The following is a 15,745-nucleotide window of genomic DNA, read 5'->3' as shown; positions in this document are numbered from 1 at the left end:
GAAGATATACTCTGATGCATGTAGACGCACTGTAGCGTGATTAAAATGCAGTTTCACATATTTTCTTTTGAGAAGTTGACATCCCATGACACTTGTATGAAATATGGCAAATGCACTTGGCCAGTATTAATGGAGATTCACTGATATTGCGTGCTGAATTCAACTGCATTCATACTGACAGAAGGATGATGTGTTTATTTAGTGCAACACACCGTGAAAATTCCAAATTGTGTGACTCATCACAGTGCCCCAAATGGATCCAGAGGAAAAAGTATTACATTAACAGCTATCACATTCCTTAAGCACTGAACAGACATTGTATTGATAAAAGTAGAACTTATAAATGTGACCATAACCATGCTAAGTAGCTAAGGAGATCTTAATATGAGAGGTAAAAGCACATTTAGATCTTATACTGGAAATAGACCTCTAAGAAAACGTGATAAAGAGCTAATCTCTTCATTACTATTCTCATACTTTTTAAAGTTTGCTTATGCTAACAGTAATACAGAGACACTTTAGTATGTTAAAGCATTGTAATCATTAATGCTCATGTTACATCATCATATCAAGAAACCTGATAATTTAAACAGTAAGAAATACCAGAGCCAAATCTTCTTATCCTTTCTATAAGCTGATAGAGGGCACCTCGCTTTTTTGACATCCCATGCTCTCCAAAGCCACCTTTAAAAACAAAAAAAAAAATAGAAAGGATTTAGAAAAGTTAAGAACATGGAAATCTACAGCTACAGCAACTACATAGCCAGAGGAGATTGGGAAGTATCCTTCAAGAAGTGCTACGTGTCTTTAAGGAAGTTTAACATTCCTGAATGACTTGCCTACAAATTCTTCAAATATCCTTGACAATGAAGCAAAAAGACGTTTGTAGCTGAAATTTTTTTCTAAAATGCATTCCAGGATGTAAGCCAGCATGTCTATGTTATTCAGACAAGTCACGGTAATTACATCATTTAATTATTATTTGAAGCTTTTTCTTCCTTCTGGTGACACTGACATTCTCTGAGCCATATTGATAGACAGCTAGAAGCCCTACTGTCACAAAAGTTTCCTAAATGGATGCCATAATCTTCCCATTTGAAGGAAAAGGGTGAAAGCCACTTTAATATGTCTAATTGTACCATGAAAGTTTTTGGCTTTCTTTGTCAACATGAATGTGCAATGGACTCTCAGAGGCTTTCAAATGTCACATGCTGGCGTGTATTGCAATAAGACCTTACAGGGTTATGTGTGTGTCCTTTTGGTAATCAATAAGTAATAAAAATTCAACTAATAAATGGCTTATTTTAACATCTATCGTGTTACTTCAAGAAATGTACAACATTTCTGAATCTATCATGTACATCAGATGCATGTCACAAGCCACCTTCACATCTAATTCTGCTGTGGTTGCAAGTGGCTTTGAAAATACATTTAAGCTCAAAGAAAGAGCACTGACAACACCACACAGGCCAGTAAATCCTCAGAATTGTTAAGAAGGCTTTGAGATTTTTTCTATGTTTGTAATAAGTTATATTTAACAATCAATAACTGTCACAGGACAAGAGAATTTTCAAACTACTCATGCAGCACCAAAAGTCAGATAGAAACAAAGAGACCACCAAAATATCCAACCACAGAACAGACCTTTCCGTATTTCCCATTAAAAATTTCAATACACATGTGGAAAATATATTTCTTAAGAGGCAACTTAAAATCATACCATATAAGGCAAGTGAATCCATGGGCTGCTCAGTGAATAACAATGTGCCTAATTATTTGGATTACACTGTCACATAGTTGCTAGCTCTCTGGAGACAAATTTTCCAAATTTTTTAAGCATTTTATATAGATGAGGTAATAGTTCAACACATTCCTTCCCAACATGTTATATGGTTAACTGCAATATACAGTAAAGAGAATGTAACCATTTAATTGCTTCTATCGGTCATTATTAATGCAACTGCCTCTAATGTTAACACTTATATCATAAAAATGCAAATAGAGTCCCAACAAATATAAAATAAACTTTGTAAAAAAAAAAATAGTAACTTTAATGTAGCAGAAAAAGACTCCATTACTTACTGAAAGAAACTACTATATTTATTTCTAGAAAAAAAAATAAAAATCAAGTATCATTTCTTTGATAACACAGCCCGTGTAATCCAATTAGTGAAAAAAAAAAATTGAAGTACCTTACGTAACTAGTCTGGCTTATATGAATGATTTACAGTCTTGCCAAACTGCAGTCTAAATGTATTATATATACTTCTTGATTTTAATCATATTTGCAGCATATTTTTTTGCACTTGTAATGGTATACACAGCAGTGCCGTAATCTTTGCTCTTGCTTCTATTCACAATAATTATATATTATAAATTTCATGACTAAAACAAGATGCTCAGAGTAAGCATCTGATCTTGCAAATCCATACTTTAATTCTCACCAGAATGATTAGTCACAAAACGTAGATCAGAGCCTGTTAGCTCAGGATTTTAATTAGTAGATGCAATGAAAAATGTAACTCTGCAATTCTATCTTGATAGTTTATGTCCAAGTACTTAACCCTTCTAAATGATGTCATCTGTATTTCTGAAGATCAACAACAGAATAACAAGGTGGAAATAATTCTTTTAATTAATTGTCCCTGCATCTGTAAGGAAGATAAACCCTTAACTTGTTTTGTATTTAGCAGGCATTTTACCTTCCAGTTCCAAGTTGCTATCTAATATTAATAAGATAGTTGTTGGTAATGTCTTTTGCAGTTTGCAAAAACCAGCTAAACTCCAACCTATGCATCAAAATGTTCTGACTTAGAAAATTACATACGTGATTTGTTGTGTTAAAAAAAAAAAAAAAAAAGACTTCTCCTACTCTGTTTCAAAAAAAAAAGTCAAGACTGCTGAGTGTTCATTGAGAACGGGTACAAAAACAGTACTTTCAGCAAAGTTTGTACTCCAAGTCCATTTTCCACTTATTATTTCCCTTGCATTGATTCCTCTTGCACAGTAAGGGTAGACAAATTTGATCCAACTCCATTAGTAACCCTCAGTAGGATAACTCAATATCCTAAATAAGGTACTGTGTTGATTGGCAAAGATAATGAGCAAACCTCAAGGCAGGTAGGTAAAGAAAATAAAATATATAATGTAAAACATTATAAAAACACCTTAGATCAATATACTTTAACAACAACAACAGAAGAGAAAGAGAGAAAATAGAGAGATCTTTGGAGTTAAAAGGGAAAGATACAGAAGTAAAAGGAAGATCAACAGGCCAAAGAAATCACTTGACTGAGTGCACATCCAGGGGAAATGACTGACCACACTGTCTACACTGTCAGCAAATCTAGGGGCTGAAATATTTTCAAAGTCAATTAAAAGTATTTTGTTAGAGGGGGAAGGGCAGGAAGAAACCATGGACAATTTACATTTTTTCAAACCCAGTCTTGATCTAGAAAAGAAACAAGTGGTACTAAAAGGAGAAAAAATAAATTTCCAGGATATTAAAACAATATCGTCTAACTATAATGAACAGTTGAACTACCCTATTTATGTTGATATGGAGAAGTTAAAATGGAAAATCTTCTTTTGTCCTTTCTGGCATTCCTCAAAATGATTCTTATTTTCTAATATTAGGAATCATCAAGGAAAAGAGCAGTTGAGTTCAGCAACACAATGAACACGAGTAATAAAGAACAAATTTCGGCTATACACGTATAGATTCTTTACTATGCATAAATATTTGCTTTCACACCTTTCCCACTCTGATTTTTTTAGTACCATATTCTGAAAGCTTACCCATTTTTGAGTTTACAAATCACAGCCTGATAGCATGGCTATTTTCAGACGTGAGGTAGGCAGATATTTAGACATGGACTATTTTTTCAGACACACGCATACATATATCTACAAGTGAATAGTATCTCTCTGTCTGTTTCTCTGAAAATTAATCAGATTATGGTGTCTGGCACTAAGGCACCATATGTGACAAGGCAAACAATAGCAAGGATAACAATGTTCTTGTGTTGCTTCTGGTGTGCAGATTTAACAACAACGAAAACAACAAAAGGTGCTGTTGTAATTCTAGAATCCCAGTCTCACCTCCAGGATTCCATTCCACATGCTTTTTCCAAAGGGCATCTCAGCTCCACTATCAGGAACTTGCAGTTGAAAGTAAAGCTTTGCACAGCTTCCTTTCCCACATTACTACCTGCAGAGAGGACTGGCAGAGATTTCTCCCAGCTTCTGTTCTTTGGTTCAACAAGTTGTTTTGCCCTTTGTTTGCTTTTTAAGCAAGAGATTCGGGAATACAGTTAAATTTTCCCCTTTTGACTTAACTAAAACCAATTCATGTTCATTGCCGAGTAACTTTTTAAATCATAAATGAAACTAATATTATCGACAAAGTTTTGAAACAGTGACTACCTTCTATTTAGAAGTAAATAAAAGGAAAAAAACAAGTTAAAAAGCAAGGTTGAAATATCATACCTGTGTTATGGCCAAGTCTTTCATTGGAGTGCTGCGTAAGGTCAATTGTCCTGTCAATTTGAAAGATTTTTAAGTCTTCATCATCTAAGGCAATATCTCCCCAAAAGACAGCTTTAAATAAAAAAGAGCTCAATTTAATTAAAGAATTTATTTTGACATCAAAACCAATTTGAAGACTATATTGCCAGGTTACAAACCTTAGGAAAATATATGACAAATATACATTTATATTATATACTTTTTTTTGTACTGGTTTTTATTTTTATACAAAGAAAGAAAACTATGAAAAGACGAATCATTTGTTTCAGTATTCTCAAATTTTTACAGGCTAATTTCTTTAGTAATTGCATAAATGCCATCATATAAATGTAACATTAATCATGTAGTAAATTTTCACCATATCTAATGATTCGTACACGTAAATACAGTAGAGGAGACTAAGAACCACTGAAAGACATTAATATTTGAATTACAAATAAAAAAAATGGACAATACTGAAAGAACACAATCTTTATTTTTCCTAACATCCTTCTGAAAATGAAACATATGTGAAGTCATTCTTAACATTCCAATTAATTTCTGTATTACATTACGTTTGCATCCGAGAATTGATATGTTTTTCATTATCCTCTTGGTTTATTTCTATGCTGTCCTTCAATGTTTAAACTCACTATAAGGATTCCTTCAAATACGTTACTTTTCAAAACCTCACTCTTTTTCATCTTCTTTTTTTCATCCTTTCCTAAGCCTTTTTGGTGTGTTTCTTTTCTCTTTTCCTGTTCTCTTTATGACTCACAGGTGTTGGGTTTTTTTTTGTTCAACTTTTTCATAGTTAATTCATCTTCCCTAAACTGCCATCACAACTCAGTGAGTAAAGATATAGGGTAAGAATCTTGAGCATCTGCAAGAATTCGGGATCTATACCTTCAGCATACAGACCATTTTTTGCTAAGATTTTATCATGAAATCTCCCAGTCAACACAAAATTGTCATTAAAACTGAACTGAGAAAGCCATATCCTCAGCTAGCATTAATGAAGTCAACAGAATATCACCAATTAACATGAGCACAAGTGACACCCTCTCTGCTCTACTTACATTCTAACTGATTCTAAGCACTAACTAGTTTTATTTTACTGTCATTTGGTCAGCTTCTTTAACATACATACACACTTACATACATACATACATACATACATACATACATATATATATATATGGGTATATATGCAGTGATCATTCATCCAATAATACTTTCAGTGGATTCCTGTTACTGTAAAACTTATTTATTCTTATTGATTGATGCTATATTAACGATATTAACGATAATTTAATCAAATTCATACCTAAAAGTCTTTACTTAAGTAAAAGTTATGTATTCCCACAGAACTTCCAGATATTACATTATATCTTCATTTGTCTATTATTTTTTCTTGAACTCATAGCAACTAGAGGAATAAATCACATTAAAAATTCCTTTTGTCTGCCTTATAAAATTAAGTTAAAAAATAAAATAGAACACCTTCATGAACCTCAAAAAAAGAATTTTCAATTAAATCTGCAAACATCTAAATATGAGTATTTTCACATATATATATTTCTTTGCATTAAAAGATGTTTATTAAAAACAGAAAGTATTTGAGACCATTTTTAAAACTGTTCAGTCACTTCTCATACATTTGTGAATGTTATCCTTCCAAGAGTTGCTACTTCTTTATGTACACATCGGGCAGATCCTTTCTCTGGCTAACCTATCCCCACCAGTGATAGCTTTTACTGTCAAGAGACAGAGTTAATGGATGCTCTAGTTGATTTCTGCTTAAATTTTCTAGGAAAAAAAAGATCTGTAATGGTTAGAGTTTTGAACAGTGAGAGGAGAAATTCTCTGAGTTAAATACTATTTATTATTCCTATTATGAAAATCTTCTAGAGGTTTCTAGTGGATATCAGTCATAATAGGGGCCACTGTATAAGCACGATGAAAAACTGCAAAATTTGATATGCCAAAAAAATGATAATAGGAAGAAGCTATTTTCACTTTAGAAAGACATCCACAGAGTTCACACATGTTGTCCAAATCAAACTTGAGGAAGTGCTAAAAATTAACACCGAGCCCATTTTTCTTTCCTGGTTACACTGAGAGTTTACAAAACAAAGGTTCTGAATTAACAAAAATTGCACTCAGAGACAGAAATGTATCAGCAGAAATCACTTTGGTTTCAGTACATAACACTGACGTATAAATACGAAATGAAAACTGAAGGCAAACTGAGCTCTAAACAAGTATATAATGTAGAAAAAGACTAGGTTGAAAATATGTCCTCTCCAGTTCTGATGATTCATCTTTAACACTTCACTGTGGTGATGTTCACTTTGCCATGAAAGTACAAATAGCATGATTTGAGATGAGTTTGTCTGACAAATGCAGTGAATTTCCTTGCACAGACACTAAGCAAAGTATCTTACTGTTTAAGCAAGGCGCAATAAATGATTGCTGGAAAACAAAGCTATGCTATTTTTTTTTTTTTTAAAACATCTGGACAGACAGCTAGAATTGGTTTTGACAGTAACCAAGCACAATCTTAAGTTTAATAATAATACAGCTGTGGTTGTACTACAAACAGTGCTAAAGCAACTTTGACCCAAATGTAAACAAATAATCTTCGAATGATATTTTCTAATGTATGAGCTAAATATGAATAACAAGAAAGAAACAGATGTGATTGCTTGCAAAGTATAATGCAATGCTCATAGTTTTCTTCAGGCTACAGTTGTTTTACACAAGTCAGTTTTGTTTAACAGGTCAAGTAAAAATCCAGTAGGGTAAAAGGCAGACACATGGAAAGAACTACCACATTCAACTTCAGCAGCAAATGAGTAAGTGCCACTTGGCTTCGACAGAAATCAATCCGAGATTTTCTGAACTAATTTCAGTGCAACTGGAAAGAAATTTATTTGGCAAGCGAGGAAAAAGCAGGTAATTGTTTCTTTTTATATTCCCCTTTTTCCAATGAAAAGTCCGCATTTCAACCTTCAAAGCCTGAAGCAGAAACTCACCTGACCATTAAACCAAACAAACGGAAGAAAAAAAGAAAAACAATCACCACTTCTGTAACTCTTAAAACTATGCTTTAATTTTTCAGAACATCTGTGGAAATCTCACAGTACTTTGTAACAAGAGAGGATTGTTCCCGTCTCCTGCCTTAACATTTTTATAGCCTGAAACTATCTGAAGAAGTTGCTTTGTATACTTCATCTTGTCACACGCCAATTCGAACCTTATGGAAAACAAGCAGTGGATTGCTTGGGTATGTTAGGTATGCTGAAGAATGCGCTAAAGAGCAGGTATGGATTTAATAGGTCCCTTCAGGAAACTTCTGCCAGAATTGGCATCTTCAGCTACACACCTCCTTTGTTCTTCACAGATAATTCAGCCATAAGTTTGCGTCAGAAAATTGACACAGAACTGATAACCGGTTTTGCTTAACATGCCAAAAAATAAAAATTGAGGTAACAGTAGAAGAACTTTGAAAATGATCGAAACAATGCTTAAACCATCTGTTTCAGTTTGCTTCACACTCACTCTTATTGTCTACTCAGTGATCAGGAAAACTTGATGTTTACAAGCAAATTTCTCATTTGATTTGAACATGCAGGAGTGACGACTTGGGAAAAACCTGCTGAAAAACTACAAATCTGATACCTACACTTCTTTATACTAAACATTGTACTAAATTTTATACAATTTCACTTTTCTTATTTTCTGAGGGGAGAAGGTTGCTTTATTTCATTTACATTTTATACGGGCACTACATTATGCATTTATACAAATTCAACTGGCAGAGAGAATATACATAAATATATGTATATCTTTCAGGAAGAGGACCAAAATTTTACGCTGTAAAACCTTTTCTATAGTAGTAAAGGAAGATTATGCATAAGCATACATTCTGTTAATGCAAAAAATGCTCTCCACCTATAGTTGCATGAGATCAGAACTGCATCTCGAAGCACTCAGCCTTCACCTTCAAAAAGGCCCAATTAAATTAAGAGACAACATTCTCACACACGAGGCAGTTAGGCTTGTCACATGCAAACAACTGCCTCATCATCACAGAAACAAACAGGAAAATAATTATACTGCAGAAGGGATCCCTGGCATCCAGGGATACACATCTTAACGTTACCAGACAAATAATGTGATAGAGAAGGAAAAATAAGATTATTTCTGACATAGAGATAAAGCACAGGAACTTCATTCTAGATGTGGCAACACAATCTATTATTACGGATAGTTAATATTTATCTGCAAAGCTCTCTTTGCTAAAAAATACTCTCTTTCAACAGGACCACGACCACATCAAATATCCACTTTTCCAGATGAACAAAATATGGTACTAAGAATACAAAGTACTGAAAAACAGAAGGACAAAGGAAAAACATTAAAATTATTTTTAAGGGTATTTACACCCACAGTATGAATCAACCATCATACAGCTTTGGGACAAAAAGAATTTTCATGACTTCCTAGAAGATGGTCAGAAGTAATGGAGCATGAGTGAAATCGTACTGTTCAATTCACAGAGCTGAGATATGCAGCAGAATGGTTCTTCGGGTATTAAAACTACTGATTAGCAAAAACACCACAAACTACATACAGAAATATATTCACTATGATTGAAGAAAAAAATTATCTACATCAAACAGTTCCACGTGTCCCACAGCTGTTAATTTTTAAAACTATAAGCAGCCATTTTAAAATAAAATATATTGCTGATGGTATTCACATTGATATTAGTAAAAAAGTAGAAAATGCAACCAAGATTGTTACTGCTCTCTACTAGAGTGCAGCAGCATAGCAAAGGCAATCCAGCTGTATCTTGGGCTCACTAATTAGCACCCAGCTACCAAGGACAGCTCTACAAGAGCAACACTGCAGTAGACCGCTAAGATCCAAAAAGCATTACATGCTTTGTTTTGTTTACTTTGCAGGCTAGAAGAACATTAAATTCATGGACAGTGTTATCGTGTTTGGATAACTTTTGAAAACAAGAGTAGAAAAGCTAATATTTTGATGAATTAGGAACCTATAGTTTGGTATTTTTTTTTTTTCTTAAACTAAACAAATCAGGCAAAGCGAGAAGTAAACTGTGATCAGCCACACAGGTACTCCCCTTGTCAGCAGATGCAGAATCATGACAGAGAGATTACTCCTGTATTGAAAAGATGCCAAGGAAGGGATTAAGGCAATTTTAGAAGGCATTTTAAAAGCAAAGCCTCAGATTTTGGTATGCTACTGGGATTGGAAAGCACAGGAAGTTTACATTTCATCCACTTCACAGAAGGTGCCAAGAACTGACAACAAAAGTATGAGAATTAAATGAAAGGTAAAATATAAATCTCAAAAGCTTTTAGCTCCTTTTGATGAGAGGTAGACCACCCAGCTTTCTTCAAAACCTGACCAGTAATTCATGCAGCAAGAGGCGCCCAAAAGCATGCTGGCCCAAGTTCAGGGTTCATCTAAACCTCCATGTGCAGCAGTTCCAATTAGCAGCCTCCTCTATAGCTGAGTCATTGAGTGCTTCCCTGCAACAACACAGCTATGTGCATTACAGACTATCTTAGTGAGTCATTTTCTTCCATACAATCCACTACACTGCTTACATAACTGCCTCTGCAACCCTGAATAGAAAAAAGAAAAACTCTGTGCTGAACGACTGAAAAGAATTCCACCTCACTATGAAAAAGGCAACTTCTGCTGCTGTAATTAGCTTGGTCTTGTATTCAAATCAGTTCCGTGTTTTCAGGCACAATATCCTTTTTCCTAGAAATCATTAAGATGAGAACAAAATAGGGCAAGTAATATGCAGATGATCTCAATTCCAACCACAAGCATAGAACTGCAAGCCACCATCTGAACTGTTTTTACCACTGTTTCTCATCAGTGCTACCTTCAACCATAACAGTAACAAATGTCATCGTTATCACACAGAGATCACAGAACTCCTGAAATAAATTTATAAACTGAAATTAAATCACCTGTTTTGTAATGATTAAAATCAGTTTATTTGCGTGTATGACAGCAAAAAAAAATAAATAAATAAAACCTTAACAACCTTAAATTTTAAATAAAACATTAACAACAGAGAACCGACAGAGCCAACTTTCATATATTCCAGCAGAAGTTACTACATTAATTTCAGCAGGCAGTATTTTCAAATCTGCACACAACTATGAGCAACTGTTAGTGAAAGTTCTTGATTTACATGAAAAAAAGCTGATGTGTTCACATCTGAAAGGGATACAACAGCTCTTACTAGCTGCTTCCATATTTCTACTTACTGTGAAAACTGATGATGTAAAATAGTAAGATTTATATCCTTTTTTTTTTTTCTGATGTGCAAGTAAAATCCACCATCCAGAAGATCAAATGTATTACTATGTAATAAACACATACTATGGAACAAAATACTTTCCCCTAGGTAGCTGGAATAGTTTTCTTATCCCTTTGTCTCCCCAGATTCCTATTTTCCTGATCACTAACATTACATGGAGTGCTTGTTAAATTGTAAACTGCAGTCTCAATACTTTTTATTTCAACGACTGAAGTACTGAGGAAAATACTCCCAATTACCAGTAAATGAAGTAACCAAATATTTGGCTACTGTGAGAGAAACAGCAGATTTATGTTAATAGAAGAGACACAGCGAATAAAATAATAACAAAAGTTTTAATTTTAAAAGAATCATAAATCCTTGTCTTTCCTAAAATGAAATAAGAAAAAATCTTGAAGTTACATTAAAACCAGTTTACATTTACCAAGGGTAGGAAGATATTTTGGTAACTGACAACTAGTGCAAAATAAATAATTATAGCAATTTTTTCTACTCCATGCACTGAGAAAAAAAAAAAAAAAAAAAAAAAAAAAAAGCAACTTATTCAAAATAACAATAACTTGGTTTTGTTCAACCACAAACAACACCAAACAACAACAACATACAAATAAATTAATTAATTAATGTCCCAAAGGAAAAGGAACTGGACAGCAGCCCTGCAGCTAATTAGGAGAGAAAGCACCCTCCTTTTGTCATATAAAGCTATTTGCAAGTTTAGGACCGATTCTCCATGAAATTTAACAGTCTCTACTGCATGTTAACATAGTCATACCCCGAACTTAAAAACATTAATCCGCAAAAACACTGGAAGAGGTACCAATAAAATGTCATCAGCACAGGAATGTAACTTGGATTCAGGAGAAGGGGCATCAGCTTGCTTGAGTAGTACTGATGTAGCCTTAGAAGCACAAATTTTAATGCAATTTTCTCAAATAGCCAGTGACACAGTTTTTCCTTTTTAGTACCATTACTACCTGCAACTCACCACCCTTTATTATTAGGTGCTCATATTTATAGGTAGGGCAATGGCAAGACCCAACATGGACCAATTTACAGCTCCTTCTGCACACAGCACTTCACTATAGCTCCTTCACACTGTTCTCCATACAGCACAAGAAGTTATTTCTGCATCGAGTAGACCAGGACATGGTCTGATCCAACTGTGGACACAAGAACATCTGTAGAGCCTGAAGGCATGAGAACAGAAACAACTGTGTGCAAGGGAACCTGCAGCGTTTCACTGGGATAAATTTTTCACTTACCAAAAGTGACAAATGTGGAGCTTAATTTTCATCAAGTAGATAAAGATCTACTAGAGATGTTGCTCCATGACACAACACACTAATTTACAGATATCCATTCCCATTGAACTAACAACAGCTTCTACACTCTTCTTAATCTGAAAGCAATACGTTTTTAATTTCTTTTCTTCTCTTTATTTTTTATTTTTTTGTATTTCCCTTTTCAAGGGACAGTTTTCACAATCCTTAAAAATAAGAGTAAATAAAAAAAAAAAAAATTAAGAATTTCAAGAAAGCAAAGACTATTTTGATAAAAGTCTGATGAGCCTCACTCCTAAATTTACTGAGTTTTTGAGAACGCTTGTTAACATGCAACAGTTCCTCTATCACATTTCGGGTTCTTGGTGAGACTGTTCAATGTGACAAGCTTTGTAACTTTCAGCAATTGAATTGTTTCTAAGCAGCACTGGTACCTGGTAAGATCTATATTCCTCATATAATGGATTAGCCACCAACCTGAATGCAGAAGACACCAGCAACTAAAGGTGCCTGGCAAAGAATGCAGCTGCTCTAAGACCCTTGTTCATCACTGCCTTGGGACATATATTAACAAAATAAACCCTCAAAGAAATGGTCTGAAAGAGATTCTCTTACCCATTCTACTATCTACCTTTTTTATTATTTTTTTTTTATTTTTATCTATGTATTACTCTTTTCTACATTTTTTTAGGTCATGGGTTTTTTGGCTGTCCTTGTTCATTTGAAAACATTAACAACTTATATTACAGCTGGCTTTCTTAAGAATGGTGAAAAATACACCAGTAGGGAAATCATTGTTTATGATATCATAACAGTCATAACTAATCCAATAAAGACTACATGACCACAGTATGATCCTATAGCATTCGCCTCCATTTTAATTTGATACTCCATTATCTTCTGAACAATCTTAGGATCAAGTGCTACCAAGTTAATGATATGATTTCCAGGGGAAAGAACAGACTTCATAAGGCAAAATTATCAGCACTGAAGGGAAAACTGCAAACACATGTATTATACAAACACACACACATGTATAAGTGTATAAAACTAAAACAACAGAATTGTTGTTTTGAAATAAGAGAAATTAAGAACAGAGTTGAATTAATTCAACTTCCTAAAGAAGGGAAAAATGCAAAACTTAAAAAATAAGTTCTGAACTGAAGAAAAGAGAAAATCCATCGTTGCAAAGAAAGTTGTTCATTTAAGTATTAAACTATATGAAACAGTTAAGGCTGAGATGGACACAGCAACTGCTACAAGACCTTCCCAGATATATATGACCCAGGCATTTTCATTTGAATACCAAGAGAACAGAATAGCACCAGAAAAAGAAAAAAAAAAAAAACAAACACAAATTAGTTACCTGATAATGCACAGTACAACTGAAGGACTAAAAACCTATTTTACTTTGCCTTACACCCATAACTTGATCTACACTGTACGGAATACTGTATAGCACAGCTTTTTCCATGGTTTTTTGTTGTTGTTGTTGCTGTTGTGTTTTTTGTGCAAGTTTTTGGTTGATTTGTTCATTTTTTTACTTGTACTGCCTAAACTTAAGGTCAAGATAGCTTAATGTTCGCAAAATAAATTGTGTTTTAGAAGTGAAATACTATACCTGTCATGACTTTTTTCCACATAATTAACAACATCTTTTTGCACAGAGTACACTTACTTGCTTTTAGAATGAAAATAATACTTTCATCACCATGAAACAACTGTGCATCCTTAAGCACAGCACTGAATTCAATCAATTTAGCACGGTTATTAAAAGAAGAATCATTTTATTATTTCACCTGGCAGTTTTCATATATTACAATTGTGAAGCCTAAGAAGAGAAGGAAGGCAACAGGACTGACTGAAGATAGGAAACTGCAACAGTTATCAAACAAGCCATCAAGAACTGGAAATAAAGTTCATTTTGTCTCACAGAGTTTTTCTTCTCTTGTGCTTAATGCATATTTGTATAACTTGGGAAGAGCAAGGGAGATTTTAAAAAGTATAGACAGTAAGATAGTAAAGCTCAACTAAGCAAAGAAGTCCTGTGACTCAGAAGACAGAGGTACTTCAGAGGTTAGGAAGCAGTAAATTAAAACTTCCAAGGAGTCTTAACATCTTCAGCCTGTCCACTTAACACACATGGCTACTTTAAACAAACAACTGTGATACAGGAAGGGTAGCAAGGAAAAACACCTTGTGGAAATCAACACAAAACAGAAGTTGTAAGATGCCCATTTTGGAGCAAAGAATATTAGGGCTGCCAATCCAGTCTATGTTTTCTTTGCCACCTTCAAACACAGAATCACCAGGGTTGGAAAAGACCTCCAAGATCACCCAGTCCAACGTTCACCTATCACCAATATCTCTCACTAAACCACATCCCTCAGTACAACATCTAAGTGTTTCTTGAACACCTCCAAGGACAATGACTTAACAACCTTCATGGGCAGCATGTTTCAATGCTTCACCACTTCTCCTTCAAAGAAAAAATTGTTCCTAATACGCAGCCTGAACCTCCCCTGGCCATTGAGGCCATTCCCCCTAGTCCTATTGCTAGCTATGTGAGAGAAGAGGTCAACTCCTGTTTTGCCTCAACCTCCTTCCAGGTAGGTCATTGTAGGGAGGTATAAGGTCTCTCCTAAGCCTCCTGCAGACTGAAAAATTACCATTCCCCCAGTTATTCCCCTTAAGACTTGTGCTCCAGACCCCTCAACAGCTTTGCTGTCTTTCTGCAGGGCCTTGATTCTTGTAGTGAGGGGCCCAAAGAAGAAAAGGCATGAGCCCTCAAATGAAAAGTAGAAAGAAGCAAGAAAATCAGATTAAATTAAGCACAATGGAAAACATAGATACAGAGAGGAGAAAAAGTAGGTGAAAGATTGAGGCTATGAGGAAGATGGTTACTATTCAGAAGACAAAAATCTACAGAGTATTTCATTTTTAGCTATCTACAATGAGTACGTTATTTTTGGAGATTAAAGTATTAGTGAGGAGCGAGTGCAGAAAAGACCGAGACAATTTCAGACTTCAGATTTATGTAAGTGAAGAGGTAAAAAAAAAAATCTATTGAGAGAGAATTTTAAGCCATAAAATCTACAGGCATTAGTCTGAGGAAAAGACTCAAGTAAGGTGATGGTATTCTTCATTCACAATAGCCAAATTCATAGACGAAATAAAGCATTACACATTGGACAAATTTAAGAATTAGAAATATACCAGTACAGAGCAACTTTAGCTCAGGAGTGTATCAGATGAGTGGTTCCCAAGTCTTGAGCCTCATGTTCATAAGACAAGAATGGCAACCTTGGCAGAGCCATGGGACACTGCATGGGGGACGATGGCCACAGTCAGCAGAGTGCACTGACTGAACTGCAGCACTGAGGGGAAGCAGCAGTAGTTGGATTTGTGATCCAGAAGAAGTTTAATTTACAATAAAAATAGTAATAATAATAACAATTGTGAGTTACTGCTTAGCTAAGATATTTCTCTTTGGAAATATCAGTCTCCAAGAAATGCCACAACCATAACATCCTTGCTCTGCTGCTAAGTTGAAGAATGTTGTGACTATGAAGCAGTAGTGGAT

General features: G+C 34.5%; 1 protein-coding gene across 3 annotated transcripts in view; it reads right to left on the bottom strand.

The window, feature by feature from the left end:
* Window positions 1-15,745, bottom strand: part of TLL1 (tolloid like 1) — a 132,883-nt gene that overhangs the window by 69,752 nt on the left and 47,386 nt on the right. For 2 of the 3 annotated variants that reach the window (XM_090138484.1, XM_090138485.1), the window contains 2 exons: window positions 4,489-4,599; window positions 604-684 (listed from right to left, as the gene is read on the bottom strand). In XM_090138484.1, the coding sequence (XP_089994610.1) occupies window positions 604-684; window positions 4,489-4,599 (192 nt within the window). The remainder of the gene's footprint in view (window positions 1-603; window positions 685-4,488; window positions 4,600-15,745) is intronic. The other variant, XM_090138486.1, reaches the window with a different exon arrangement.

This window comes from Phasianus colchicus, chromosome 4 (assembly GCF_987193195.1).
Source record: "Phasianus colchicus chromosome 4, bPhaCol1.hap1.1, whole genome shotgun sequence".
Classification (NCBI taxonomy): domain Eukaryota; kingdom Metazoa; phylum Chordata; class Aves; order Galliformes; family Phasianidae; genus Phasianus; species Phasianus colchicus.
Note: the sequence above shows the minus strand (reverse complement) of the source record. Positions and strands in the feature narration are given on the sequence as shown.